General features: G+C 51.9%; 1 protein-coding gene across 1 annotated transcript; it reads right to left on the bottom strand.

Moving 5' to 3' along the window:
• VIL1 (villin 1) lies at positions 1–27,386 on the bottom strand. Its single transcript, XM_007187912.3, has 20 exons — positions 27,320–27,386; positions 22,033–22,118; positions 21,613–21,687; positions 20,464–20,660; positions 18,957–19,065; positions 18,673–18,783; positions 16,858–17,060; positions 16,665–16,743; positions 16,344–16,442; positions 15,531–15,684; positions 14,863–14,963; positions 14,634–14,771; positions 13,875–14,033; positions 12,377–12,556; positions 11,646–11,791; positions 10,844–10,988; positions 10,210–10,398; positions 8,207–8,275; positions 6,826–6,966; positions 1–1,026 (listed from the first exon to the last, which is right to left on the bottom strand). The coding sequence occupies exons 2-20, from the start codon at positions 22,105–22,107 to the stop codon at positions 913–915; spliced, it is 2,484 nt and encodes an 827-aa protein (XP_007187974.2). The 5' UTR covers positions 22,108–22,118; positions 27,320–27,386; the 3' UTR covers positions 1–912.
• Between the last annotated feature and the right edge of the window lie 595 nt (positions 27,387–27,981).

Here is a 27,981-nt window from a genome sequence, read left to right as displayed (position 1 = left end):
TTGGTTCAACTGTTATTTCTGAAAAGGACATATTCTTGCAGACACTTAACCCGTTGTTGAAGTTGTGGAAATCACCTGTTGGCCTTCTGACTTGGACTTTCAAGCGCACTGTTACACCTTAAAGGGAATGGGATGGGAAACCAGGTGTGGCTGAGTCAGCACCAATGTCCAGTGGATTTCACCTGGGGAGCCTGTGAAGCTTTGCAGAGGTTCTGGATAACAGTTTTTAAACCCAGCATGGGCCTTAACTGCGCTCTTCCTTCGCCTTATTATTAAGAGTACCAGAGAGGGGGGTGAAATGGCATTTGTATTTCATACTTGCTGTTGGGCCTTAAGCCTAGGCCTAGTGAGTATGTTGCTCTCGCTGGTTACTGGTTAGTGAGTATTGTGAAACCTCCTAAATAGGGCCATCACCTGGGCCATTCAGCTCTTTCAAAGAATGGGTCCCCTTTAACATCACCTGAGGAAGGCAGTAAGAAAAGTATATGTGAAAAGGAAAAGCCATTACTCTCGGAAAGATATAAAACTGCAAAATGCTTCAGCCCACCGGCCATAATTAAAAATGAGTCATGATAAAAGCCTAGGAAAGGCTCTTCTGTGAAGTGTTGGGCTGCTCTTCTAAGAAGGGAAAGCTCTAGAACAGGATGCTTTAAAAGTAATGCAACACCCAGGATAAAAAAAATGCAACCACCTTGAGAGCAGAAATTGGGACCACAGGCTCCTTATGGAGGAATCATCTTTCTGGAGGAATAGGTAGATTACTAAACAGAAGTGGCATTGCCACAGACTGCTGCTCACAGGTACAACTGTAAATTTTCACTTCCATTAATATAAGACTAATACCAGTAATAACAAAACAAAGCTCTGCAAGCGGGGTAGGGTACTGCTTTAAACCACAGCTACTCTTGCTTCTCAAAATAGTCCTTTTTTTTTCTTGAGGTTTTGTTGCTTCCATCGAGGCAGAGCAGAGAAGGCAGCAGGAGTCATCCCCAAGGCCTTGGTGAAATCCTCAACAGACAGGTGCTCCTAGAAGAGGAGAGGGACCGGAGGGCAAAGGTCACATTCTTGCCAGAGTTCGATTTGTTGAGTCATATAGGTGTGTACAGAAATCAAATGAGCAAAAACAGTCAATGTTGTGAGAGCCAGGAAAGGGATGGGAAGGGGGGAGGTGGCATTTTGAGGTCCAAGAGATTTGATCCCTGAATTTGGAACATAATGAAAAGGACGGTAACAACATGAGGCAGATAGAGCTCCTTTTCTTTCGACCAGGGTCAAGTTCACACTAACCCTGAAATAAGAATTACCACATTTGACTTAGCTTGGTTAAAATGTTGCTTCTCTTTCTAGGTCTTAGTTTTCCTCTCTATAAAAATGGGAGAGGGCTTCCCTGGTGGTTGAGAATCCACCTGCCAATGCAGGGGACACGGGTTCGAGCCCTGGTCCGGGAAGATCCCACATGCCGTGGAGCAACTAAGCCCATGTGCCACAACTACTGAGCCCGAGAGCCACAACTACTAAAGCCCGCACGCCTAGAGCCCATGCTCCACAACAGGAGAGGCCACCACAATGAGAAACCCACGCACCGCAATGAACAGTAGCCCCTGCTGGCCGCAACTAGAGAAAGCCTGCATGCAGCAACGAAGACCCAACGCAGCCAAAAATAAATAAGTAACTAAATTTATTAAAAAAAAAAAAAAGCTTCATGACATTGAATTTGGCAGTGATTTCTTAGATGTGACTCCAAAGGCACAGACAACAAAAGAAAAAAAGAAAAAGTGGACTTCATGAAAATTAAAAAATTTTGTGCATCAAAAGACGACACACAGGGCTTCCCTGGTGGCGCAGTGGTTGAGAATCTGCCTGCCAATGCAGGGTACACGGGTTCGAGCCCTGGTCTGGGAAGATCCCACATGCCACGGAGCAACCAGGCCCGTGAGCCACAACTACTGAGCCTGCGCGTCTGGAGCCTGTGCTCCGCAACAAGAGACACTGCAATAGTGAGAGGCCCGCGCACCGCGATGAAGAGTGGCCCCCACTTGCCGCAACTGGAGAAAGCCCTCGCACAGAAACAAAGACCCAACACAGCCAAAAATAAATAAATAATAAATAAATTTAAAAGAAAAAAAAAAAAAAAAGACGACACACAGGGACTTCCCTGGTGGTCCAGTGGTTAAGACTCCATGCTCCCAATGCATGGGGCACGGGTTCGATCCCTGGTTGGGGAACCAGGATCCCACATGCCGTGCAGTGTAGCAAATAAATAAATAAACAAACATGCCTGGGGAAGAAAAAGACTACACACAGATGGAAGAAAATAGTTGCAAGTCATATATCTGATGACTTGCAACTATTTTCTGATGATGCAGCCAAAAATAAATAAATTAATTTTTTAAAAAAATGGACAAAGACTTAATTAGACATTTCTCCAAAGACAACATACAGATGGCCAATAAGCACATGCAAAGACGCTCAACATCACTAATCATTAGGGAAACAAAAACCAAAACTGCAATGAGATACTACTTCATGGTCACTAGGATGGCTATTACGAAACAAAAACGAAAACAAAACAAAAACAGGAAACGGTAGTGTTGGCAAGAACGTAGAGTAACTGGAACCCTTGTGCATTGCTGGGAACCACTGTGGAAAATGGTATGGTATGCCTCAAGAATTACCATATGACCCAGCAATCTGTTTCTCAGTATATACCCAAAGGAATTGAAAGCAGGGTCTTGAAGAGAGATTTGTACAGCCATGTTCATAGCAGGCATTATTCCCAATGGCTAAAATGTGGAGGTAACCCAAGTGTCCATTGACAGATGAATAGATCAGCAAAAAGTGGTATATAAATACAACAGAACATTATTCAGCCTTAAAAAAGAAGGAAATTCTGACACCTGCTACAACATGGATGAACCTTGAGAATACTGTGCTGAGTGAAATAAGCCCATCACATAAAGACACATGCTGTATGAGCCCACTCACATGCAGTTCCTAGAGGAGCCAAACCCATAGAGACAGAAAGCAGAATGGTGGGTGCCAGGGGCTGGGGGAGGAGTGGTGATGGGGGAGTTGTTTAATGGGTGCAGAGTTTCAGTTTGGGAAGATGAAAAAGTTCTGGAGATGGGCAGGGTTGATGGTTGCACAATGATGTGAATGTGTTTATTAATGCCACTGAGCTGTACACTTAAAAATGGCTAAGATGGTAAATTTTATATTATGTATATTTCACCATAATTTTAAAAAAAGGGGAAAAAAAGAAAGTTAAGGTCATCTGATCCCAATACGTGCTCCACTGCACCACACTCACCCCCTTTCCTGAGTGATTTCAGGGATCCTGTAAAGGTCATCTTTCCCTCCCAGACTGGCAAAGTATATACTACTGTGCTCACAGGTGACTGAATTTTACCATTATAGTTATCTTCATCTCTCTTGGCTTCTAGGTTTGTTCCTAGTTAAAAGGCAACATGTTCCTGGTTAAACCTCACCAGTCTTCTATATTCCACTGTGAATGCATCAGCCATTATTTTGTGGGAACAGGTTTTGCTTAGAGATGGTGGCAGGTAGCAGCAGGGGTACAACTGAGGTGACGGGAAAGATGCTAAGAAAAGAAGCTAGGAAAGCCACGAAACAAATTTAGAGTCAAATTTTGCCTAGCTATTGAGTGGGAAACAAAATATTTGGGTAAATGACATGTACCAGCTTCTCTCATCTTGTGGATAATCTAGAAGATTAGACAGCGAAATTCTACCTTTTCACTCTTGGTTTGAAAATCACGACTGGGAGTCACCTTTCTAGACCTTGGGTCTCTTCAGCCTTAAGACTGAAATGACCTTTGCTCCCAGTTCAAACATGATATAGTAGTGAAACTGCTGGGAGCTGGCCAGTATCCTCAAGGCATACTCAAGTAAGAACCCCAAATTCAAATTGTTAGAAAAGGGGCTTCCCTGGTGGCGCAGTGGTTAAGAATCTGCCTGCCAATGCAGGGCACACGGGTTCGAGCCCTGGTCTGGGAAGATCCCACATGCCGCGGAGCAACTAAGCCCGTGAGCCACAACTACTGAGCCTGCGCATCTGGAGCCTGTGCTCCGCAACGGGAGAGGCCGCGACAGCGAGAGGCCCGCGCACCGCGATGAAGAGTGGCCCCCACTCGCCGCAACTGGAGAAAGCCCTCGCACAGAAATGAAGACCCAACACAGCCAAAAATTAAAAAATAAAAAAAAAAAATAAAAAATAAAAAATAAAAAAAAACAAAAAAAAACAAATTGTTAGAAAAGAACATCTCCCACCTCCAGCTCTGCTCCCCCAGGCACCAGAAGGGGCCAGAGTCGGGGTGAGAGCAGTGGGTTTCTTTTCAATCTTGGGCTGTTCTGCTATGTAGGATTGCCCTGGAAAATGTTTTTTTGACTCCCTCAGAGAGCCCTGAACTGAAGAGCTTCTTGGTAAACACCTGTAGATGGATTTCAAGCTCAGGTGGATCTGAAGCCCCAGTTTTCTAACCTGTCATCCCACCTCTAGGCATTTTCTGCTCAAGGCTCCTGGGAGGCCTCCCCACTCCCCCAGGCAGGGCAGTGGAGCACCTTGTTTTGGAAGAAGGTCCCTCACAGCTGTGGCTGCCGTCTCGATGGTCTGCAAGTGCCTTAGGTGCCCTCTCTCTGTCCCACCCAAGCTGGCTCTGCAGCTTGGTTGAGACTTTTGGACTCTGACCCCCAGGCTAGAGGGCAGGGACTGCCCATCCCAGTGGACTTGAATCTTTCCACTGGTCCTGTTCTTGAACCCTGCAGTCCTGCCAGCTGATTACTGGCCTCACCCATGCCCACATCCGCCTCTCTGTGGTTTACTCATTGGTACTCAAACAGATTACCCTCTTGCTGCTGCCTCTACGTCTGGAGCAGCCAGAGAGCTTGTCCACTCTCCCCACTTGGCATGGAGCTCACAGCACTGCTGCAAGAATCCATGCTACTCCCACAATTAAAAAAAGAAATCAGCAGCAACTGATTTTTTAAAAACTGATTTTTTAAAAAGAATCTAAGACTTTTTAGACTGCTTCTACCATGGTGGGGTTGTCTTGATTCTGTTTGTTATATTCAAAATTAGCGATCTACTTAGCTTCCATTTTTTAAAATAGGTAAATGCATATTTAACTTTGTTAGATATTGCGAAATTCCCCTCTACAGGGGTTGTAACATTCTGCCCTCACACCAACAGAATAATATAATTTCTCCACAGCCTTACCAACAAAATATATTGTCAATATTTAGCCTCCTTTTAATCACCTGGTTCAATAATATTGGCTGCCCTTCCATTTAGAAATACTTTTTCTGTGCTACGTGATATGACAGTAACAGCGGGACTCAGAAGACCTGATTCTTGCTCTGACTTTGCTACTGACTAGTTACATCACATTAGGCAAGTCACTTCCCCGCTCTGGGTCTGAGTTTTCTCAGGTGCAGAACAAGCAATGATAATAACAGCCTACATGTATAGAACACTTCCTTTGTACCAGGGGCTGGGCAAATAATAATATTTGTAACATTATTATGAATAATATAATATTATATGATATTGGGATCATCCCAATTTTACAGTGAGGACACATTGGTGGATATGGGAGAGAATGCACAAAAGGGTTCTAAAGGTGACGGGCAGGATGCAATGTTCTGGAAACAATACACTTATGCATATATCGGGCCCAAACCCATAACAGACTCAGATGTTCCTGGAGAAAATAGTCATCTCACTTCTGTAGATTCATTAATTTTTCTCTAAGACTTCTTTATGGTTTATTATACACAGAGTAAATTTTCTCTTCTCTCAGTACCCTCTCAGGCTAGATTTGCAGTCTATTTTAGATGTTCATGAAGTGGGAATGAATACTAGAAATGTGGGTTTTGTTTTCTTCTTTTTGGCCGCACCGCATGGCATGCGGAACTTCCCTGACCAGGGATCAAACTCGTGCCCCGTGCAGTGGAAGCACAAAGTCTTAACCACTGGACCACCAGGGAAGTCCAGAAATATGTTTTTTAACAAGCCCTTCTTGCCAAACTCTCTCCCACAAGTGGTCCACACAGACAGCAGCTGCAGCTAACTGATGGACCCTGTGCCAATGAGTCTCCTCCCCGGTGCTCCTCTGAATTGCCAGCCCGCCAAACATGTATTTCAACCAGGATGTCTCCTGGGTGCTGCAAACGACATGGCTGCCACTAAACTCATGATTGTCCCCTTCTAAGCTGGGTCTGACCCAGGATTTTTATCTCAGAAAATGACACAACTTTCCCCTCTCACAACCTTTATCCGGTCGTTGTTACCAAGTGTCGTTGATTTAACCTCCGAAATGTTTCCCTAAACCCTCTCCTTCCCTCCACCCACCCCCACCTCCACCTGCCACCATTTATTCTAGGCTCCCGTCTACCTCTCAGCCTGACTTGTGGCTGCTGCTTTGGCCACCTTCCAGTCCATTCTTCACTGAGCAACTAGAGTGGTCTTTGAAAAGCGTAAGCCTGACTGCCACCCCCCTGCTTCACCATAATGGTTCCCCTTGATTTTTAGAATGGACACCGCCCACCCCTAGCCTGGCGCAGAAGGCACTGCCCAGCCCCCTGCCCCTCCCTAGCTATCAGCCGCCCCTCCCCAGCTCCACACACCCCACCGCTCTGGCTACCTCATCCTTTCGCCCGAGCTGTGTTTACTTCCTACTTCTGGGCTTTGTGTATACTGTTCCCGTCTCCAAGAGTAACCCACTCTGCCTGAATAATTCCTGTTCACCTTTCAGGAGGAAATCTCTGACTAAATCAGATTCGTCCTCCTTCTCAGGGTCTGACCCACCTCCTTCCTGCTGGGATCCACGCCCTCGGGAAGCTCCTCCACAGGCTTGTTCACCAGCTGCTCCAGGGGAAAGATGGGTAGAGGCCCAGAACTGATATTGCTGTTAGCGTTGAACACGTCTAGTTTAGGGTTTGTGAGCTCCTAGGGAAGAAAAGGAAAACACTGTTAGTTCAGCTGGTTGGTGGGTGCCTCCCAGGCTGCCTTTTTCTCTGAAGTCAACACTGACCCTAGGGGACCTCCTTCAAGAAGCCCTCCATGGGAATTCCCTGACGGTCCAATGGTTAGGACTCGGCGCTTTCACTGACAAGGGCCCAGGTTCAATCCCTGGTCAGGGAACTAAGATCCCGTAAGCCCCGCGGTGTGGCCAAAAAAAAAAAAAAAAAAGAAGAAGCCTTCCATGACCCGCGCCTCCCACTGTCCACACGCACATACACACACTCATAAAAACATGGCACTTTGGACAGGACCCATGAGCTAAAGCTTGGCAGTCTGTATTCAGCCAAAGCCAGCTGGTGTAAGATGACTGTTTTGTTCTATGACTTATGAACTTCTCCATGGCTACCCTGATGTTCGAGGTCTACCTTGGACATTTATGACCCTCTTTCTCTTATCTGTTGTGAAACTGTCATCCGTAAATTCACTTAGCCTTGACCTATCTATCTACGCTTTCCCATCTGCACCATCCGTCAACCAAGAAGGGTTTATTGAGTGCCACAGGGTTCCCAGCCTGCTGGTGAGGCTGAGGAGCCACACGTGTTATCTGCTGATAACCCCAGCGTGCTTGGGAAATTGCTCTCATGTTCTGGACACACTTCTGCAGAGTCTACTTGGTCTTGTTTCCCCTGCAAGCCTGTGAACTTCTTTGATTTCATATTTCCACATCTTAGGCCTGTAGGCGGAACATATTTCCATGAACTAACTGAAACATCGAAGGAAAAGGTTATTCTACTCAGAGAAGGGATCACCAGGGTGATGATAGTAGAGAAGTCACTATTTCCCCAAGTGTGATCTGCGGACTAACTGCATCAAATTACCTGGGCCCTTTGTGAAAAATACACATATTACTAGGTCTCAGCCCAACTCTACAAACCAGAATTTTGGGAAGTGGGACCTTGGAATCTGCATTTTAATAAGCTTCCCCCATCCCCTAGTTCCCCATCACCCAGACTCTTATGCATGATAAAATTTGGGAGCCATTTCACTAGGGAATGGAGGAGACAAAACAGCTAGAGGCATTGAAGTTAAACAGCAAGAAGAACTAGGAGAAGTGGGAGGGAACAGTGGGAAGGAAGCAGAGGACCCTGGCATCTTCCGTGGAGCTTTCTCGGCTCTCACGGGTCTGACCATTGTCAATGGCCACCGCCAACTGCCCCGTGCTCACATCAATGATCTGGCCCCAGTCTCCAGAGTTTCCAAGCTCCGCCTTCAGGGCCTCATAGGATTTGGCGTTCTGCAAGTAAAGTTAAGTAACAGATTAGACCTGGGTCTCAGCAGAGGAGACAGAAGAATATTTTCCTTCAGGCTTTGAAAGAAGGCTGGCCTAGGACCCGGGGGTGAGAAGGAGATGAGGAAGCTCAGGGGGAGGCTGGAGGACATCCCTGAAAAAGGAGGTTGAATGGTAAGGATGAGCACGAAGGGCTGACGGGTAACAGGCTGGGGCAGGGGGCTATTTGCCCTGCTTGGCCCAACATGGGGATAGAAAGTACGATTTTTCCCCACCCTCGGGGTCTAAGCAGCCGCACAGTCTTGAGACCCCTGCCCACACTGTGTAGGCTCTGGGGGACTGAGGGGTCCTGGAGAACTGGGGGGCTCCTCTCAGAGCCTGGAGGGGACCCTACCACGGAGGAGTGAAGGGAGTAGAGGGGACCTTGGCTCCATGGGGAGCCCCATCTCCACATCCCCAGGGCCTGGCAGCAAGCATGGCACATTATGAGCTCCAGTTATGCTGACTGAATGAATGAGTGAATGAATAAATGATTGAGTGAGTGAATGAATGAGTCTGTGAGAGATGCCAGCACAGACTTGAGGTGGGGGAAGACCTGCCAGAGTTGTTGACTTGGGACACTGACCTGGGTTTGAGAAGTTCTGGCATCTAGGTGTGCAGCCTTGAGATTTATTTGAATCCATCATCAAGACTAAACTTAGCTCATCAAACACTGAATTTGTTTAAACACATTTGAGGAAATTAATCTAAGCTTTGTTTCCCTAATCTCATCTGTTGTGTCAATTTCATGTACCCAAAGCCACCAGGCCAACATTCATTCTACCTTAGCCTTCCTCCTTCCTTCAGAGAACATTCACTGGGGTTCCGTTTTGAGGAGCTGCCCTCTGCTTCTGTCTGAGACCAGTTTAGAAAATCCTGTGGAAATCTGATTCACTGTCCCTCAGGTAAGGACCACATATAGGACCAGGAGACATCTATTTGCTTAGAATTTAGTGCCAGGAGACATCCGTCTTTAAACACTTTCCTTTAGAACTGACATGTTCAGAGGACCCACCAATGCTGTCGCATAGAAGTTTCTGCAATGATGATGGAAATGTTCTTTTTCTGTCCTGTCCAATATGGTACCCACCAGCCACATGTGACTAGTGAGAAATCAGTTCTTTTTTTTTTTTTTTTTTTTTTTTTTTTTTTATAAATTTATTTTATTTATTTATTTTTGGCTGTGTTGGGTCTTCGTTGCTGTGTGCGGGCTTTCTCTAGTTGTGGCGAGCGGGGGCTACTCTTCATTGCGGTGCGCAGGCTTCTCATTGCGGTGGCTTCTCTTATTGTGGAGCACGGGCTCTAGGCGCATGGGCTTCAGTAGTTGTGGCACTTGGGCTCAGTAGTTGTGGCTCACAGGCTCTAGAGCGCAGGCTCAGTAGTTGTGGCGCACGAGCTTAGTTGCTCTGCGGCATGTGGGATCTTCCCGGACCAGGGCTCGAACCCGTGTCCCCTGCATTGGCAGGCGGATTCTTAACCACTGCGCCACCAGGGAAGCCCGAGAAATCAGTTCTTTAATTTTAATTCTTTAATTCATTAATTTAGTGAGAAATCAATTCTCCAATTTTAAAGAAATCAATTCTTTAATCAATTTAAATGCAAATTTTAATTAATTTGCATTTAAATAATCAGTACAGCTCTTACCAATAATGTCCAAGAGCTTTGAGCTAAATCTAGCGCACAAGAAAGACACTGTCATTAGCCTAGGTTTTTGATAGATTTCCTTTCTTCTCCCTCACCAGGGGCCTTAATGGTCTTGCTGCAGCCTTACTGTTTATTCTAAGTCTCCCCAGCCCCTTTACAGATATATCACAGGTCGTCTATCACGATGAACAGAAAAGCCAGGAGTCCACCCTGCCCTCTATGTGCCATGAAGGATGCACTGGGCTGGGGCCACTCACACTCCACTTGAAGGGATCCCAAGCCAGGAACCAGCCCGTGAATGTGGGGGGCTCGTGTCCTTGCTTCACCACAATGATGGGGGTCTCGGGGTCCCGGCCGCTGGGATGGGTCTTGAGGTATTCCTGCACCGTGGTGGCTGCAGCTTTCTTCTCGGCCTCATTGGCATTCGTTCCAATCCAGAAAAAGACCTGTGGAGCATCCCAGAGTCAGTCCTTTCTGTCCTCCCTCGGCTCCCCCAGGCTCAGATGTCCAGAAGTGGACCCTGGCCTTGGGCAGGCCCCATCAGGCCTTGATTTTGCCTCTGGAAATGGAGGTTGGACAGATGCCCTCTACTTAGATATTCTGCAAATGTGTGTGACTCCCAACCTCTCCAGAGCCAAAGACCCTCAAAAACACTCCTCTGCCTCATGAAATGAATTGGACTTTGGGAGAAGAATACATCCTGCCCTGCAGTCCGTCCAGGCATGTTGCTCTCTACTTGCCTTCTTCTTTCTTAGGCTCATAACACCACTCCCAGGGAGAATGTATATGGGAGTCAAGAAAACGTCAAAACTTACCTATCCCTAAAGCCACTATTTCTTGGCTCTGGGGATTGAGGTGGCGGGAAGGGAGGTCCCCAGCCCTCACACCTACCTGGTCCCAGACATCTAGCAGGAACACATCATCCTCTTCCAAGTCATCCTGATTGAAGTCAGGGATCTCTGTGGCCAGGAAGCGCCCGGTCTGGTTGGAACATTCAAAGAGCCGAGGAGTGATCACCAGGGTTTCCTCCTGCAGCCTGCAAGGTGGAGAGGAGAGCACATTGGAAAGCCTGTCTCCTAGGAAAATGCTCTTTCTTCTGATCACACAAAAGGTCCTACATTCTCCCAAGAGTCAAGGAGCTCTCCAAGGGAGAAATTTCCACCAATCTTCCAGGACATACATTTCAGTGGCTCTTCTATAGTCCTGTTAGGAAGTTCTTCCTGATATCTTCCCTCTATTCCTCCTGCTGCTACTGTAGTACATGCCCTTTTGCTTTTGAACTGGGGAATAGTGGATCATGGACCTTCTTTAGAAAAAGAGGGTTTACAGCTTGTGTTCCTCAGCATCTGGGTCCTGTGGCAGCATGGAAGGACAGGAGCTGCTGGGACCCTGGCATCTTCTTCCCAAAGAGCACACCTATAGCCCTGCCCCTCTCTTTGAGCTGCCTCCTATGGCTCTGGAAATACCCCCACCAGGCCCCAGGCATTCCATGGTAAGCAGCACAGACACAGCCCCAGTGCCTGAGAGGCTCCAAGGGCCTGGGCTGCCCCTTACTCACCTGGCAGCCCTGAGAGCCTGGCACACAGAGTTCTCAATCCATACCTGCTGCAGACTCTGGGCCATGCGGGTGGAGGTGCCGGGAGGCTCTCCAGCCTCGGAAAGTGAGCTGGCGGTCGAGGGACCTGGGAGTTACCTCTTGGTGCTGGCATAGGGGGCCTTCCCGCCCAGGGCCATCCAGAAGTTGGCCGGCTCCTGCCCTTCCACCACCACTTGTTTCTCGGTCCGGGAGATGGTGTCAGCAACCATCTTGGCCATTTCCCGCTCGTCCCCACTACAGCCCTGGGAAAAGGGGGGGTCGGCTGTGCTGGGGGAGCCCATCTCCAGTGCCACGCCTCCCCCTCCTTCCACCACATTCACTGGACCAGAGCTCCCGGGTCTGGGAGGTTCTCCTGGATCAGGGGCCCACGCACACGGCCCAGGCAGGGGCAGCTGTCCCAACCTCTCCTCTGTCCTTGATGCTCCAAAGGATGGCAGAGGAGACAAGAGAGTCTGCACTCCTACTGGGCGGGAGGAAGTCTCCAAGAGACTGAGTCCTCCTGACAGAGACAAATGGGGAGGCAGCTACAGGCACAGGGAGAGTGAGAGAGCCCAAGACATAAAGAGAGAGCAACACGGGGACAGACAGGGGTGTCCAGAAACAAACAGAATGAGAAAGACCTACTCGGACACAGAGGCAGAGAATCAGGATGGCCAGACCCAGCGCCGTGGAGGAGCGAGGCAGGGCTAGAGGCATCAGGGAAACCAGTGAGCGGGACCTACCTGGCCAGAGGCCCCTGCCCTGACCCACACGGGGAGGCTGCTCTGAGGCTGGGGGACCGCCAAGACACACGCGGGGACGGGGAGGCCGCTGGACCCTGCACACACCTTCCCACACCACAGGTAGCAGCAAGACTGGGTCTTGAGGATGAAGACGTCATTGGAGTTGAGGGAGGTGGCCCGGGCTGGGACCTCAAAGGCCTTGGTGTTGTTGGTGTTGGTCCCCCGGACCTGGAACAGCCGTGTGGAGGGCACAGGCTCCACGCTGTTAGCCCGAGAGGTGCCTCCCTGCAGGGAGAGAGGGGCAGGAGTACCTTAGTAAAGGTGATGGGAGATTAGAGGGGCGACAGAGGTTGGGTGGGTCTGCTGCCCCTCCTGGTCCTCTACACCATCACCAGACTGTAGTCTTTCCAAAACATTGCTTTGGTCATGGGTGCTTCCCTGCCTGAAACCTTCATCCGGCTTACAGACTAGAGCCCAGCTTTCAGCGCGGCCCTTGATGTTGAAGGTGGAAACTTCCTTTCGAGAGTCACTCTCAGCTCTCTCCAAACCCTCCATTTAGCTTGGCCAGTTTCTCACTGTTCCCCACAGGGCCCTTCCTCTGGGCCTTTGTACTGGCTGTGCCCCTGCATCGCATGCCCTCGTTTTACCTCTGCTGAGCTCTTCAACTCTGACCCCAATGTCAAGACCTCCTCCAAACCCCCTTTCCATCATGGACTCTATGCCTATTCCCTGATTACTGTATGCATGCTCCCCTTTGAATGCAACATATTTCTGGCATTTAAGCACACAGTGCCTTGGGCTGTTGGTTCACTGGTTGCCCAACAAGATGGTAAACAGCATTAGCATGGCATTTTTCTCCCCCTTGGCGCTTTGCAGAGGGCTGTATGCTTAGTAAGTGCTCAATAACCAGATTATTGCTTAAAGGAATGCAACAGACGGCTATTTCATTATATCAGAAAGCACCAGTGGGGCTTCCCTGGTGGCGCAGTGGTTGAGAATCTGCCTGCCAATGCAGGGGACACGGGTTCGAGCCCTGATCTGGGAAGATCCCACATGCCGCGGAGCAACTAGGCCCGTGAGCCACAATTACTGAGCCTGCGCGTCTGGAGCCTGTGCTCCGCAACAAGAGAGGCCGCGATAGTGAGAGGCCTGCGCACCGCGATGAAGAGTGGCCCCCACTTGCCGCAACTAGAGAAAGCCCTCACACAGAAATGAAAACCCAACACAGCCATAAATAAATAAATAAAAATAAAATGACTAAAAAAAAAAAAAAGAAAGCACCAGTGCATTTTAGACAGGTCCATCGTTAGGCAGATCCAGCCAAAATAACTTCTTTTTTCATGGAGAGGGCCCAAGGAGTAGGGGTGTAGAGAGAAACAGTACTTGTATGTGCTAAGTGTTTATCAAACGGATTTTTAAAAATACTGAATTGCTGTTTCTATTACCATTCCACATAGATGATGGAGCCTCAAACAATCCTCTCCTGGGGAGAATGGGCTTCACCCTAGCCCTGCTCCCGCCCCATGTCCCCTTCCCCATCTCCTGGATGCCCACCCCGCCTCAGCTGCCGGTACTGCCAGGCACCCCGGTCCAGCAGCCACACCTGGTAGACCACCATGCGTCCTTTGAAGATGGACATGAGGTGAGGTGGCTCCTTGCCCATCGGGACCAGGATCTGGACTGGTTCATTGTTGTACTGCTGGTCCAGGATGACCGCTTGATAGGCCGAGGCTGTGATTTCATCCCGGCTTGCCTGGCTGCCCTGCGGATGAGCAGGATGGCAGGGGTAGGATGAGGACAGCCCCCGATTCTGACTCCGTCCCCAGCCTTAGCCACAACTCCATCCCCAATTCTGCCCGGCCCCAAAACCAACTGTCTTCCCCACCAAGCCCCACCCCGGACACAGCCCAAATCCCCACCTGACCCAGACCTCGGTTCTGATCCCAGCCCCACACCTAATCTTTTTCCAGCCCCAGTCCACCCTTGACCCACCTTGACCCCAAACCTCCTCTCCCGCTTACTGCACCTTTCTCAGGGAAACACCATGGCTACCATACCACTCAACCCCAGCACCCAAGCATCTCCCTGCTCCCTCACATCTGGACATAGAAACCCACAGTCAGAGCAGATAGAGGGAATGGGAGTTGGAAGAGAGACTCAGAGAATCAAAAGGGGAAAGGGTTGTGAGTGGGGATACTCAGTGTCAGTGGGATCTCACAGCCAAAGCAGTTCCAAGATAGAAAAGGGGTGAAATCCCCATCACCAGAGATATTCAATTCAAGCGCAATGGCCACTTGGCATGGGTATAGTGGAGGGGGAGCTGAGCTGGCTATGCTCTGGACAGGGTGGGGTGGGGCTTGACCTGCCAGATGTAGAGCAGGTAGTACTTCTTCTCGCCAATGAGGTAGGTGTAGAGCAGCAGGTAGCAGTCGCCCCCATAGAAGTGGCCGAGCCACTTGGAATCCACAGGCACCAGCTCTAGGTCCTCAATGCGCCATACCTGGGGTGGGTAGCAGGCTAGTGTGAGGTCCAGGACAGGCTCTGCCAAACCCTCCCCACCCATCCCGGGCCTCCCTCCTCCCTTGCCATACCTGCACCTCCCCACTCCCATCGTCGACCATCTTCTGCTGGGCAGCCACCTGAGGCTGGACGTGCATGGACGTGGCATCAAACTTCACCTGTTCCACCCTAGCTGGAGTGAGGGGGAATCATGATACCCAGTGTCACCAGCTGAGTACCCCCAGGTTCTCACAACAGCCCTGAGTGGAAGCTACATTTCTTAGACCCATTTTACAGATGAGGAAACTGAGGCTAGAGAGATTCAGTAGCTGACCCAAGGTCATGCAGCTAGAGAGTGGCAGAGTTATAACACAGAACCATATCTCCCTCCAGTAAGGCTCATGCTTCACCGGGGCCTCCCAGAGCAGCCAGAGAAAGGACAACCCTTTTCTCCTCCCCCAGGTGCCTGGCACGGAGCTTGCCCTCAGCAAATATTGTCCAGGAGACTAAAGTTTTCTGGGTTCCAGAGAGACTCAACCCCACTCCAAATGAAAGTCAGGCTGTTCTCAGCTCCATTTTTGTGACAACTCTTGAGTTTCTCCAAGTCCCTTTGTGTCCCCACCCCACCTGGGGAGTCCAGACCCAGGGTGAAAGTACACATGCAAGAGGCGTGTTCAGGAAGGAGAGCAGGAGACAGGTCTGTGCTCTCCGGGCCCCGCTCCCGGCTTCTGGTCCCACCCTGCCTCGGGCCAACCCTCACCCACGGAGCCCACGGTATGGGTTTTGCCCAGGCCTGAGGCCCGGTTGGGCACTGTCCACTTCTGGAAGAGCTGCTGAAAGACGGCTGACTCGGCCCCATCATTCTGCACCTCCACCTGCGTGCTCGGTGGGTATTGCTTCGCTTTGATAAAGTTCTGGGAAGAGAAGGAGGTGGCTGGGCCTGTGTCCCTCCCCCAGTCCCCACCCCCTAGTGAAAGCTGACCCCAAACCTAACCCTGCTCTGACCCCCACCCCAAGGCCAAACCAGACTCCAAACTCCACACCACCTCCAACCTAGCTCTGACCTCAACCCTGAATCCACTACTAACCTCAAAACCCACTTCTGACCCCAACCCCAAGGTCAAATCTGACCCAAACCTGATCCCAGCCTCCATCTCCAACCTTGAACCCCACCCCCAATCCAACGCTGACCCCAAGCCAGTTAGAATGACTGACTCCAACTCCTACAGTGACCCCAAACTCTGACTTGGCCTTAGCACCGTGCTGACCCAACCCCCTCTTGTAGGAAGGCCAGCCTCCATTTCTCCCTCCCTTGTCCCAGCCAAGCTGGAGGTGGGAGCCCGCATTCTGCAGAGGCCCCCAGGTTGCCGGGTGGTTGGCTATGCAGCATGCAGAGACCCGCCAAGACGGCTACAGAGCGGATATCCAGACCCCCTGGAGCTAAATCAGGCTGGGAGCCTTCCCTGGCCTCTGCCTGGGGCTGTGCCTGGCCCTGAACCCGCTGCCCACTCCCTGCTGGAGTCGGCTTCTCTGCCTTCTCCTCCAAGTTCTCCTCCCTGACGCCCAGGCCCACCAGTGCCTGGCTCATGGCTTCCTTCTTCTCCTGGGCATTGACATTCTTCCCCTTCCACACGTAGATCTTCAGGCCCCCTTGGTCCAAGATGTAACAGTCCTGGAGGCGGGAGAGAAGGACGAAGGGTGAGAGCCTGAGGGCACCCTCGGTGCCGGGCTGGGGGAGCGGCAGGCACACGAGGTCGCCTTCCCTCACATGCCACCCCCTCCTCCACAACCGGCCCAGGCCCCTGGCGCCGCTCCTACCTGGGGGACAGTGGGCAGGCGGCGGGCAGGGGGGTGATGGGAGTTGGGGCTGGGGGCGGCCTCCAGACCCTCTCACCTCGTGACTGAGCAGGTCCTGTGTGAGCGGCCGCGTGGCGACTTCTCTGACCACCACATTTCCCCCTGAGTCAGACACGCTGCAGGACAAACGTGAGGCATAGACAAGGGGGGTCCCGGGCCCTCACCTGGGGAATCCTCCCCCAGGAAGTCCCCCAGGGTCAAGAGGAGCCCAGAGGCAACCGGGCACTCACTGGTACAACTTGAGGGCGGCCTTGAGTGCCGGCTCCACCACCGTGTCAGGCACGGCGGCCTTCAGCACCATCCGCTGGCCCAGCACGTGGTTCATGATCTCCATCAACTGTGGCGAGGCCTTCTCGTTCTCCCCGTCCACTACGCCCACGTAGGTGCGCCCACCCCGCTCCTGGTCTCGGATCTCCTTGGCCAGGGTCATGCCCTGCAGGGAGGCCCCAGGACCCGTGAAGGCTGGCGGAGGGCAGGGGACAGGGCAGTGTCTGCCACCCCAAACCACACCTGGAGAGCCCAGCCCCCTACAGCAGCCCCAAGGGGGAGGCACCTGCCCGGCCCTTCCCTTTTGATGGGGGACCAGGCTTTTTAGGTGCATGTGAGAAAACCAGGCAAAAATCCCAGGAAGAGCAGGTTTCCTCTTGGGCAGGAGAGGGTCTGGAAGGGACTTGCTGGGCCTTCGTTTTTGACATTGTTTGAAATTTGTGATTTTACTTCACAGTTTTGCATAAGAGGTGAGCCTTGAAGATCACAGTCCTCGGTCTCTTTGCCCCAAAGCCATGTACACACACACACCCACCCACACACACACACATGCGTGCGCACGCGCGTGCATGCACACACACAGAGGCTCATGTATGTGTTCACACATACGCCCAAACACACACACTCACACAAACACACAGCATTCTCGCATGTGCTCACACAGATGTCCAAACACACACTCACACCCAGGGCTGGCTTACCCTCCTCTGCCCAACATCTACTACTCAGTTACTGGCCTTTCCACCCCGGTCCCCTTCTCTCTCCACTCCCCTCCAGGCCCTCTCACTCAGTCCCAAGGCTTCTGCTCAGGTCCATATCTGTCTCCAGCCCAGCTCTCTGTTTTCATCCTATTTCTCCAACTCCCATGATAACCCCATTTTAAGATGTCCCAAACCGAACTCTTGATTTTCTTCCCAACTCTGTTGCTTCTTGATCTTCCCATCTCAGGAAATGGGACTCTATCCATCCCCACAAAAAACACAGCCTTTGACTTCTGCCTCGCCCCTCTCTCGTCACCCCCAATCTGACATGCAAGTCCCGTGATTCCACCTTCCCAGCCGTGCTCCTCACCCAGACGGCCAGAGGGACTCCCTGTGTGCCCTCAAGCCCTCCACACCCTCTCGCTTCTCAAAAGTCAGAGTGACCTTCAACGGCCTCCCGGTCACTGAGAACAAAACCCAACCCTCTCACACAGACTTCTGACCACATAACATGTCTTATGAGACCCACCCGCCCTCTGCTCCAAGCTCCCCAAAGCCCTCATTTTGTGCTCTGGCTGAGCTAGGAGGTTCCCTGCCAGCCACTTCTCTCCTGCTTCCCCCCAGAAGCCTTCATAGAACTCTCAGAACCCCCAGCGCCACACTCCCCACCCCTCACTTCTCCAATATTGCCCTGCATGTCTGTCTTCCCCACTGGACGGCCAGCTGGAGGCCAGAGCCAGGGCAGGGCGCTGCCCATTTCATTCACCACCAGATGCCCAATGCTTGGCACAGGGTCTGCCACACAGCAGGGACTCATTAGACCTGAGTGGATCAGCCAGGGTACACACACGCGAACTCCAACACGCATAGCTCTCCCCATACACGTGAAGACTCAGATCCACCTTCAAACACAGTACCCTGGACAGTCAGGGGAGAGACGCCTGGGGAAATGGGGGCTGCTTGGGGTGTGGCAGCGGTCTGGCAAGTTTGACTGGGAGGAAGGCTGGGTGCTGGGTGCAGGAGCAGGTCGGGGCAGGGTGGGATTTGGGGGGAGGGGTGGTGCACCAGCAGGGTTACCCTGAGTCTCTCCATGCGGTTACTCTCTGGCCCGTTCCACTGGATGATAAGCTTCCCGAGGTCCAGGAGGAAAACATCCCCACGGTTGAAACTCTTCCAGGACATATTCACCTGGAGAGCCATGGGGCAGGCGCAGACCCCACTCAGACCCCATCCATCACCCCCATCACCCATCATCTCTTCCCCACCCCTTCTCTGCCCCTCACCCCTCCTCAGCCTCTGCTCTCCACCCAGGCTGGGAGCGGGGAGAGGAGGCCACGCCCACGGCCCTGGTTGATGCCCACCTCTCCGGCCACCACATTCCTCTTGCCCTTGACATGTAGCAGCCGCTGGATGTCATAGGAGTTGGTCTCCACTTGTTTCATGCCAGAAGCCACACCCCCTTTCCGGATCCTGTGAAGAGAGGTGAACTGACCCAAGGGAGTGGGCTGGGAGGTGTGATAGGTCCCCGTCCTCCCAGATCTTGGGTACCTGGTTGCCACAGGGGCCATTTGAGGGCTGGGGCTGGGACTAGGGAGGTGCATGAGGCATCTAGGGTACAAACTCCAAGGAGGCACTCACTCTCAGGGCCATGCAAGGTCGGTCTATTGCCTCAATTTGCATGATCCTGGCAGTGAGTGCCTCTTTGGAGTTTGTACCCTAGATGCCTCGTGCACCTCACCCTAGTCCTTGCCCTGTTGAGAGCCCTGCGAAGATGGGTGCATGGTAATGTGGTAATGTGGAAGGACTGGATAGGACTCTAAGGACAGGGGACTGAAATGAAGGAAAGGGGGGAGATGCTATGGACTGAATTGTGTCCCCTCCCAACTCATATGTTGAAGCCCTAGCCCTCGATGTGATGGTATTTGGAGATGGAGCCTTTGGGAGGTAATAGATTAGATGAGGTCTAGGTGAGGTCATAAGGGTGGGAACCTCATGATTGGATTAGTGCCCTTATAAGAAGTGGCACTAGAGAGCTTGCTCACACTCCATCATGTGAGGACACAGTGAGAGGGTGGCCATCTGCAAACCAGGGAGAGAGCCCTCACCAGCAATCAAATCAGCCGACACCTTTATCTTGGACTTTCCAACTTCCAGAACTGTGAGAAAACTAATTTCTGTTGTTTAAGCCACCCAGTCTATATTTTGGTTTTTGTATTTTTTGTATTTTGCTATGGCAGCCCAAGCAGACTTAAGCCAGGAGAAGTACCACCTCAAGTGCTCAAAGGAGTGGACTGCTGCTGTGAGTGTAGAAAGAAGGAGAGCAAGACAAAAGGGAAGGGTGGGGACTGTGGCTAACTGGAGAAATCCTGGCCTATCCTACAGGTCAGTAGCAACTTGGCTCCTGACCGTGTGTTTCCATGGGAAAAGCCAGGAGGTCAGAACTTCAGATTTTTCAAGAAAAGCTGGAAATCTGGATTTTAGTGTGAAAGGTTTCTTTAGAGAAAGAAGGAGCAGTCATATGCTCATTGGCCAGTGGGGAGACTTGATATGATGCCCTGGAGGGCCTCCTTTGGTGCTGAGCTCTCCAGGACATTCAAATAGGGGTTGATTTACAAAAATTCATGGTATGCAGTTACAGAATTTCAGAATGGCCTCCCAGCAGCCAAAGACACACTCAGAGAGATGAAGACCAAGGACAGGGCAGCAGCAGAAATGGGAGTGGAAGATTAGAAAGGTGAACAAAAATTACTCTCATGGGCTCTCCCCACAGCCTCAGGCTCCCTTTCCAGCCCCAGGTCTGCCCCCCAGCCTTGGTGTCCCTCCCCAGCCCTGATTCCATTCCCAAGCCTGTAGCGCGCCCCTCCGTACACAATGCCCTGCTTGAAGTAGCCTCGGAAGGTCTCGCTCTCGTTGCCCTGGACCTCGCGGTGCTGGACAGCCCGGCCCTTCAGAAAGTCATCCATCTGTGTGGTGTAGATGGCAGCTGCCCCTTGCTCATCCTGGGACGAGTCCTGGCCGATCCAGTAATGAATGTCATAGGACAGGTTGCTGCCTGTCTTGTGGATCTAGGGAGAGGGCATGTCCAGTGTACCCGAGGCCCTGGGCTCCCACAGCCCTCTCCCTGCCTCCCTGCTTCACAAGCTCGTGGGGCCTGGGCCACAGGGGAGCTTGGCATGGGGGAAGTTCATGGGACTGGTGGTCAGCAGCCCTGCATCGTGGCCCCAGTTCTGTCAGACTCTCTGAGACATGGGGCAAGTGGCTTCCCCCACCTGGGCCTTGCTCATCTCATCTTGGAAATAACTTGGTGGGACTACAGCATTTCCCAAAGTGATGTGCACAGACCATCAGAGGTCTGATAGGTGATTGGGTGGTATACAATGAAATGTATATATGAAATGATCATGGAATTTTTTTTTTTTTGGCCACTCCACTGGACATGCAGGATCTTAGTTCCCAGACCAGGGATCGAGCCCACGCCCCCTGCAGTGAAAACGCGAAGTCTTAACCACTGGACCGCCAGGGAAGTTCCTGATTATGGAAATATTTTATAGCTACTTTCTGTTTGTGACACGGGACACTGTGTTCCATTCATGATAATGATATTAAGTTTTTAAATAAATTGATTTAAATTTTAAAAGTGAATCAATATAAGGAAAAGTACAAATGCGTTAACAATACAGGATGTGGAAGAAACCGAGAAGGTGAAATGAAGTTGACTATGGATTTTGGGAACATGGGCTCAAGGTAGGGTGACATCCCACCAGTTCAGAAGATCCCCCAAGACTGTAAATCCACAGATGGTCACCCCAGCTGGGAGCTCACAGCCCAAGGGCAGGGAGAGCCTCTTACATCTCTGACCCTGTGGAGCTACCTCTAGGCTGGGAACACCCAGTGAATGCTGTCCTGGGGTGAAGTTAGGCGGCAGTTCCCATTGCCCCCAGCCTCAAGTTTCCTCTATGTTGCTACCGTGAGCTTTGCTCTCTGCTCAGCCCCCTCCCCGGCCCATCCCCGACTCACAGCCAGGACTACGTAGCAGTCACCGTCGAAGAAGCTGCCGAAGGTGCTGGAAGGAACAGGCACCATCTGCATGGCCTAGGGAGGGAAGGGAGGTCAGGGAGGTCAGAGGGTCAACCACCGACGACCCCCAGCTTCCCTGCCCCCCTTAACCAAATGGAGAGCTAGGAAAGGAAGGCCAGGAGGAAGAGGGCATGAGGAAACTGACAAGGAGAATGGGTGTGAGGAGGGTGGGGAGGAAAAGGAGCAAGAGGATGTGCCCGATGCCTGAGGAGGGGGTGGGGATGGCACTTGGGGACAGGCACCAGGGGCTCGCATGCCAGCAGGGCAGGATGGAGGACAGTCGAGTAATCCCAGGGCTCTCCCTTCCCTTGGTCCATCCCAGTCCTGCAGAGCCCCCTTCGTGCCCAGGCAGGTCCTCACCTCTATCCTCCATATCTGCACCCCGGGCGCGGTGATGTTGAGGGAGCCTTTGACCTGGGCGCTCAGTTTGGTCATGGCGGATGAACCTGGGGAGAAGTGGTGTCAGAGTAAGAAGAGGACATGGGGTCTTCCCTGGTGGCGCAGTGGTTAAGAATCCGCCTGCCAATGCAGGGGACACGGGTTCAAGCCCTGGTCTGGGAAGATCCCACATACTGCGGAGCAACTAAGCCCATGCGCCACAACTACTGAAGCCCACGTGCCTAGAGCCCGTGCTCTGCAACAAGAGAAGCCACTGCAATGAGAAGCGCGTGCACCACAACGAAGACCCAACACGACCAAAAATAAATAAATAAATATTAAATAAAAAGAAGAAGAAGACCTGGGCATGCCTCGGTTTCAGTGCCGCTCTTACAGCCCAGCCCGGGACAGCTCCCGACAATGCCCCGAGGCCAGGGCTCAGGGACCTGGGGGAAGTTACCCACCCTGGGCCCTGATTGGCCAGGGGCCCGCCCTCCAGCCTTCTCACCCAGCTCTGATCTTGTCATTCTTGTTTAAATACCTTCCCTCATCACCTACTGCAAAAAGTCTCCCTCCACTCCTTAGCCTGGCAATCAAGGCCCTTCTTGATCTAGCCCCAAACAGTTTTTCTTCCTGAAAAGTTTTGATCAAAGCCATGCCTGGTTAAAAAAAAAAAAAAAAATATATATATATATATATATATATATATACACATCATACGGAGTTTTCTTTTTTAAAAAGAAAGCAAAGAATAAATAAGGGTTGAAAAGTGTACGCACCCAAAAGATTTGAAAAAAACAGGTGTTCAAACAAAAACCTGTACATAAAATTCATAGCTGCTCTATTCACAATTGCCAAAAGGTGGAAACAACCCAAATGTCCATATGAACAGATCAACAAAAGGTGGTCTATCCACACAATGGAATGGTATTCAGCTGAAAAAACGAATGAAGCACAATACACACTACAATGTGGATGAACCTTGACTACTTTACGCCCAGTGAAAAAAGTCAGACACAGAGGCCCGGTATTGTATGATTGAATTTATATGAAATATCCAGAATAGGCAAATCCATAGAGATAGCAAGCGATTAGTGGTTGTCAGGGGCTGGGAAGAAGGGAGGAATGGGGAGCGACTCCTAGTGGGTATGGAGTTTCCATTCGGGATGATGAAAATATTCTGGAACTAGATAGTGGTAGCGGTTGTGCAGCATTGTGAATGTATTGAATGTCACTGAATTGTATGTTTTAAAGTGGTTAAAATGGTAAATCTTATGTTCTGTGTATTTTACCACAATAAAAGAAAAGTGTATGCAGCAGTTTCCTGTTTCTTGCTAGCTCCAGACACGCCGCAGTTACTGTTCTGGTGGCCCACACAAAATGGGGTGGGACCATGTTTGTTTGTTCGGTACTGAATCGCCAGCATATAGCACTGCTGGCACTTTGCTGAGTGGGTGCATGGGCAGATGGATGAATGGGCGGGTAGTTGGGTGGTTGGTTGGGTGTGTGGGTTAAAGTGATTGAGTGGATGGATGGATGAATGAATGAGTGAATCCTTCCAGTGTGAACCACCCTCCACCCACTGAGCGGGAAGAAATCTCTCCCCAGTCTTCTTTTATGGTATCTGTTATGGCTCTATTCCTTTGACCTGTAGCTGTGTTTTCCACTCCAGCTGCTCATCAGAATCACCTAGGGAGCTTTTTTTTTTAAACACAAAGGTGCTTTATTTCAAGTCCATGCCATCTAAATCTACTGAGTACAGTAATCAGGACTGGAGAGGGGACGAATTAGAACCTAAACAACAACAACAAAAACACCGGGACATTCGCCCCCTGCATTGCGAATCTTAGTTCAGAAGAATCCGTGCACTGGCAAGCCCGTCTCCCCCCTGAGAAGCACGCTTCTCGCTCCGTTCTCCCTAGGGAGATTTTTTTTTTTTAACATCTTTATTGGAGTATAATTGCTTTACAATGGTGTGTTAGTTTCTGCTTTATAACAAAGTGAATCAGTTATACATATACATATGTTCCCATATCTCTTCCCTCTTGCATCTCCCTCCCTCCCACCCTCCCTCTCCCACCCCTCTAGGTGGTCACAAAGCACTGAGCTGAGGGAGATTTTAAACAACACTGATCTCTGATGCTCAGGATGTATCCATATCTCCAGGGATTCTAATTTAATTAGGCCTGGGTGTGGCCCATTCTTGGGTACTTTATTTTCTGCCTTTTGGGAGGCGAGGCATAGGTGCTTTTGAAACTCCCCAGTGATTCTGATGAGCTAAGGAGAGCCACTTGTCCCCGGTTATTTTTGTCCCTGGTTTCCTGCCCCTCCCTCCCAGGCTGGAGGCCACCCCATTCCCCACTGCGCCTACCACCCAGCCCTGCATGGAGTTGCCCTCCATGAATGCTCCTTGAATCAGTGAATAATAAATGAAAGGTCATGTGGCCCCCACCTCCGTGCACTGACAGCTGGAATCTATCTAATCTCTCCTTGCACCTGAACTCTGAGTCACCCCTTGGAACAATGACCTGGTCTTTTACTGCGGTAGACTCCCTCTTCTGAGTCCTGAAAGGTGACCCCCTCTCCCTGGCATTGTGGAATCTGGGGGCAAGGTCTCCCTGCCCAGCCTTTGATTAGCGCCCCCTCCAGCAGATCAGGGCCACCTGCCAATAGCCAGCACTGCACATGTAGGAGCCCCTTGTGCCTGGGTCCTGTCTGATGTCCCTGTTGGCCAGGGCTTCCTCCATGAGGTATTTCTCAACCCACAGAGACCCCAGGGCTCCCAGGACTCCTGGTTCAGCTGAACCAATTTGGGTACAAAAGAGGAAAATGTTTTCTGTTTTATTTCAATCACCACCTTCGTCCACATCCCTCTTTTCACCAAAACAGACTGACCCTCACTAGCTGTACAGACATGGCTGTGTTTCTTCATCTACGAGGTGGGCGGTTGACAACTAGGTGATCTCTAAAGTCCCACCAGGGGGACTTCCCTGGTGGCGCAGTGGATAAGACTCCGTGCTCCCAATGCAGGGGGCCTGGGTTAGATCCCTGGTCAGGGAGCTAGATCCCACATGCATGCCGCAACTAAGAGTTCACGTGCCACAACTAAGGAGCCCGCCTGCCACAACCAAGACCCGGTGCAACCAAATAAATACATAAATAAATAAATAAATATTTAAAGTCCCACAGGGACATGTTCTGAGTCTAGGAGGAAATAGCAAGAGGAATAGAGTGTAGACAAGATGAGGCTCTTCTTGTCCATCAAAGCAACAGAGACTCTGGGGAGCAGGGGCTTGAAAAAGCTGGGGCTCTCCCTCCCTAGAGAGAAATCAGGACTGGGGACCTCCAGCAGCTTGAACAGGGAAGGGGTGAGCAAGGGCATTCTGGGGAGGGCAGCCCCTAGAGGGGGACTCATGCTCCAAGGGTAGCTGCCAGCTGCTCCTGCCCTGTCGACGCTGGTCAGAGCAGATGCCTCTGGCCCGCCCCCCTGGTCCTCCCCAGCCTCCAGTCTCTCCTGAACTGCTGGGAGGAATATGGGTCCCATGCTGTCCCAATGCCGACAGCACAGCCCTGGGTTTGGATATGTGATGTCTTCTCTCTCAGCTTGAATTCACTGGCTCCCCCCTCACTCCTGGTCCCCTCTCTCCTCTGTCCCCCCCTCGAGGAAGGGCACCAACACTCCCAGACCCCAAAGCCATCCATTGGTGCAGCAGCCTGGACCCCTCGCTCTCTGGCCCTTCTGTCCACCTGAACGCCTCTCCAGTCTGCCCCCAACACACCTCCACCTCTCTCTGCTTCTAGTAACACCACACTGTTCACTGGCCCTGGCCACCCCCCACCCACCCATGTTGCTTCTCACCCTCCCCTCATGTCCCTCCTTTCTCCTTTAGTTTTCTTTTCCAGTGCCCTCGCCACCTGTCTTCACTTGGCCAACACTCCCGTGCTCTTCTTGACTCAATTTAGGTCTCATTTCTTCCAAGATACCTTCCCGGAATCCTCAAGCTAGACTATGGACCCCTCCTCAGGGACTCCAAGGCATCCTGGCCGGATGCCTCTCTTGGACCCCTGACCACATGATGATGAGAGGATCTGTTTATAAGTCTGAGGTCCCCAAGGTCAAGGACCTAGACACATTTGTCTGTGTAGCCCCCAGATCCTAGCACATAGTAGGTGCTCGATAAATACTCTTGAAGCTGAAAGACTGAACCGCAGAATAAAAGGGATGGCCCTTCTTGGGACCCTGGAGGGAGTTAGGGCTCCTGCTGCCCCCAGGTCCCATCTTTCCTTTTGTATCTGCTGCCTTGTTGTCCTCAGAGTTGGGGCTCCAGGGAGCCCCAGAGTGCTGTCACTGTTCTTCATTCCTAGTCATGCAGTCCTGGGCGGGACAGGGATGTGGCAGTCCCCAAAGGACACCCTCCTGCTTTGTTAGGCCCATGAGAGCAGAGGAAGTGGACATATCCCAGCCCCCAGCCTGCTGACTCTGCCTCACCCTGAGCCTGAACAGGCTTCCTGGGAAGCGGGTGGTCAGTACATCCCAAGATCCTGATCTGGACTTGGCTCCCACCTCCCCTGCTCCCCCTATTTTAGCTGAATGGGGCCACAGTGCCTGGTGAGGCTGAGCGGACGGGTCCCGGTGGAGGAGAGACGGGGCAGAGGTGCATGCGAGGGTGGCCGAGCCTGGACCAGGGCCCAGGGTCCTGTTGCCCACAGCCCCCTGCCCCCTCTCTGCCTTTGCCCATTCAATCCCTGATGGCTGTTGCTCACACCCTAGTATCCAGGAGACGAGAGCCCTGAGGTCCCAGGAGTTCAAGGGAATGGGGACACAGAGAAAGAAACCATTTCAGATGAGGAAGAAATGAGCAAAGAGACAGTGGGCGCAGGGGTTAGGGGGACAGTGAGGTCCGGGTGACCAACTAGTCCCGGTTTGCCCAGGACTGGAGGCTTTTACATCTAGAAGTCCCCAGATACTCCTCAGTCCAGGGCAGTCGGGCGGGGATGGGTGGCACCTGAGGTGGGGTGGGGACTGGAGGCAAGTGGGGGTCGGAAAGAGCAGTGGTCTGGGGTGAAGCTGCACAATCCTTCCCTTGGAGGCCCAGGAAGCCACACTGGGCTCCCTGCCCTTTCCAAACTCTCCAGAGAACGAAGCCTCTACCTCACACCCACGCCAAGGAGCTGCAGGAGGCCCCAGGCTGCCCGCCAGGAGCAGGGGACCCTGTTCTGTCCTCTCCCACCACCTGTGGTCCCATGTGTCCCCACAGGGTGGCCTTACCTGTCTGGAGGAGGCAGCTGCCACCTGGGAGATCTCAGGGAGCTGTGGCAGGCTGGCTGGAGGAGAGCGACCTTTGTCCCTTCCCCCCCCCCCACCCCAGGAACTGCCTTCACCATATAAGGGAAGACAGGGCCCCAGAGAGAGAGAGAGAGGATGGGTGAGGGGGTAGGGAGGCAGGTGCCCGCCAGGTCCCTGGGAGCCAGGAGCCCAGCGACCGCCTGACGCCCAGAGCCAAGGTGCCCCACCCTTGGCTCCCGAGCAGGCGCCCAGGGATGGGATGCGTTTCTGCCCAGGGCCCAGGCAGAATGGGATGCAGGTGGACAGCATCTGCCAGGAAAGATAGGGGCACCTGGACACTTCCTCCCTTCGACCCAGAGGAGCCAGCTCTGCCGTCCTCCCTCCTTCCCTGGGGGAGTGGCCCCGGGGTGGGGAAGCCCTGGACCCAGGGATTCCGGGCCAGGGGTTCAGACTTAGGGCCCTTCCAGGACATATGGGACACTGGCACCCCTAGAGGTCGCGCGCTCAGAGGGGCACAGTGCTCTTCTTGTCTCCCTCTTCAGAGGCGCTGGCTCCACCTGGAGTTTTTATGAGCCGCCATAAACCGTTGCCTTTGGACTCCGCTCTGCTGCTCTCTCCCAGGAGCCACAGCTTCCATTTCTGAA

This window comes from Balaenoptera acutorostrata, chromosome 8 (assembly GCF_949987535.1).
Source record: "Balaenoptera acutorostrata chromosome 8, mBalAcu1.1, whole genome shotgun sequence".
In the NCBI taxonomy this organism is placed as follows: Eukaryota; Metazoa; Chordata; class Mammalia; order Artiodactyla; family Balaenopteridae; genus Balaenoptera; species Balaenoptera acutorostrata.
The sequence above is the reverse complement of the archived record's forward strand: the minus strand, read 5'-3'. Positions and strand labels throughout refer to the sequence as shown.

Bases quoted from the DNA above. Each gene is read 5' to 3' on its own strand.
- VIL1 (XM_007187912.3), bottom strand. From the start codon at position 22,107: ATGACCAAACTGAGCGCCCAGGTCAAAGGCTCCCTCAACATCACCGCG. The intron at 21,688-22,032 runs GTGAGGACCTGC...TTCCCTCCCTAG, and splicing joins TGCAGATATGGAGGATAGAG to GCCATGCAGATGGTGCCTGT. The intron at 16,443-16,664 runs GTGAGAGGGTCT...TCCCGCCTCCAG, and splicing joins AGGACCTGCTCAGTCACGAG to GACTGTTACATCTTGGACCA.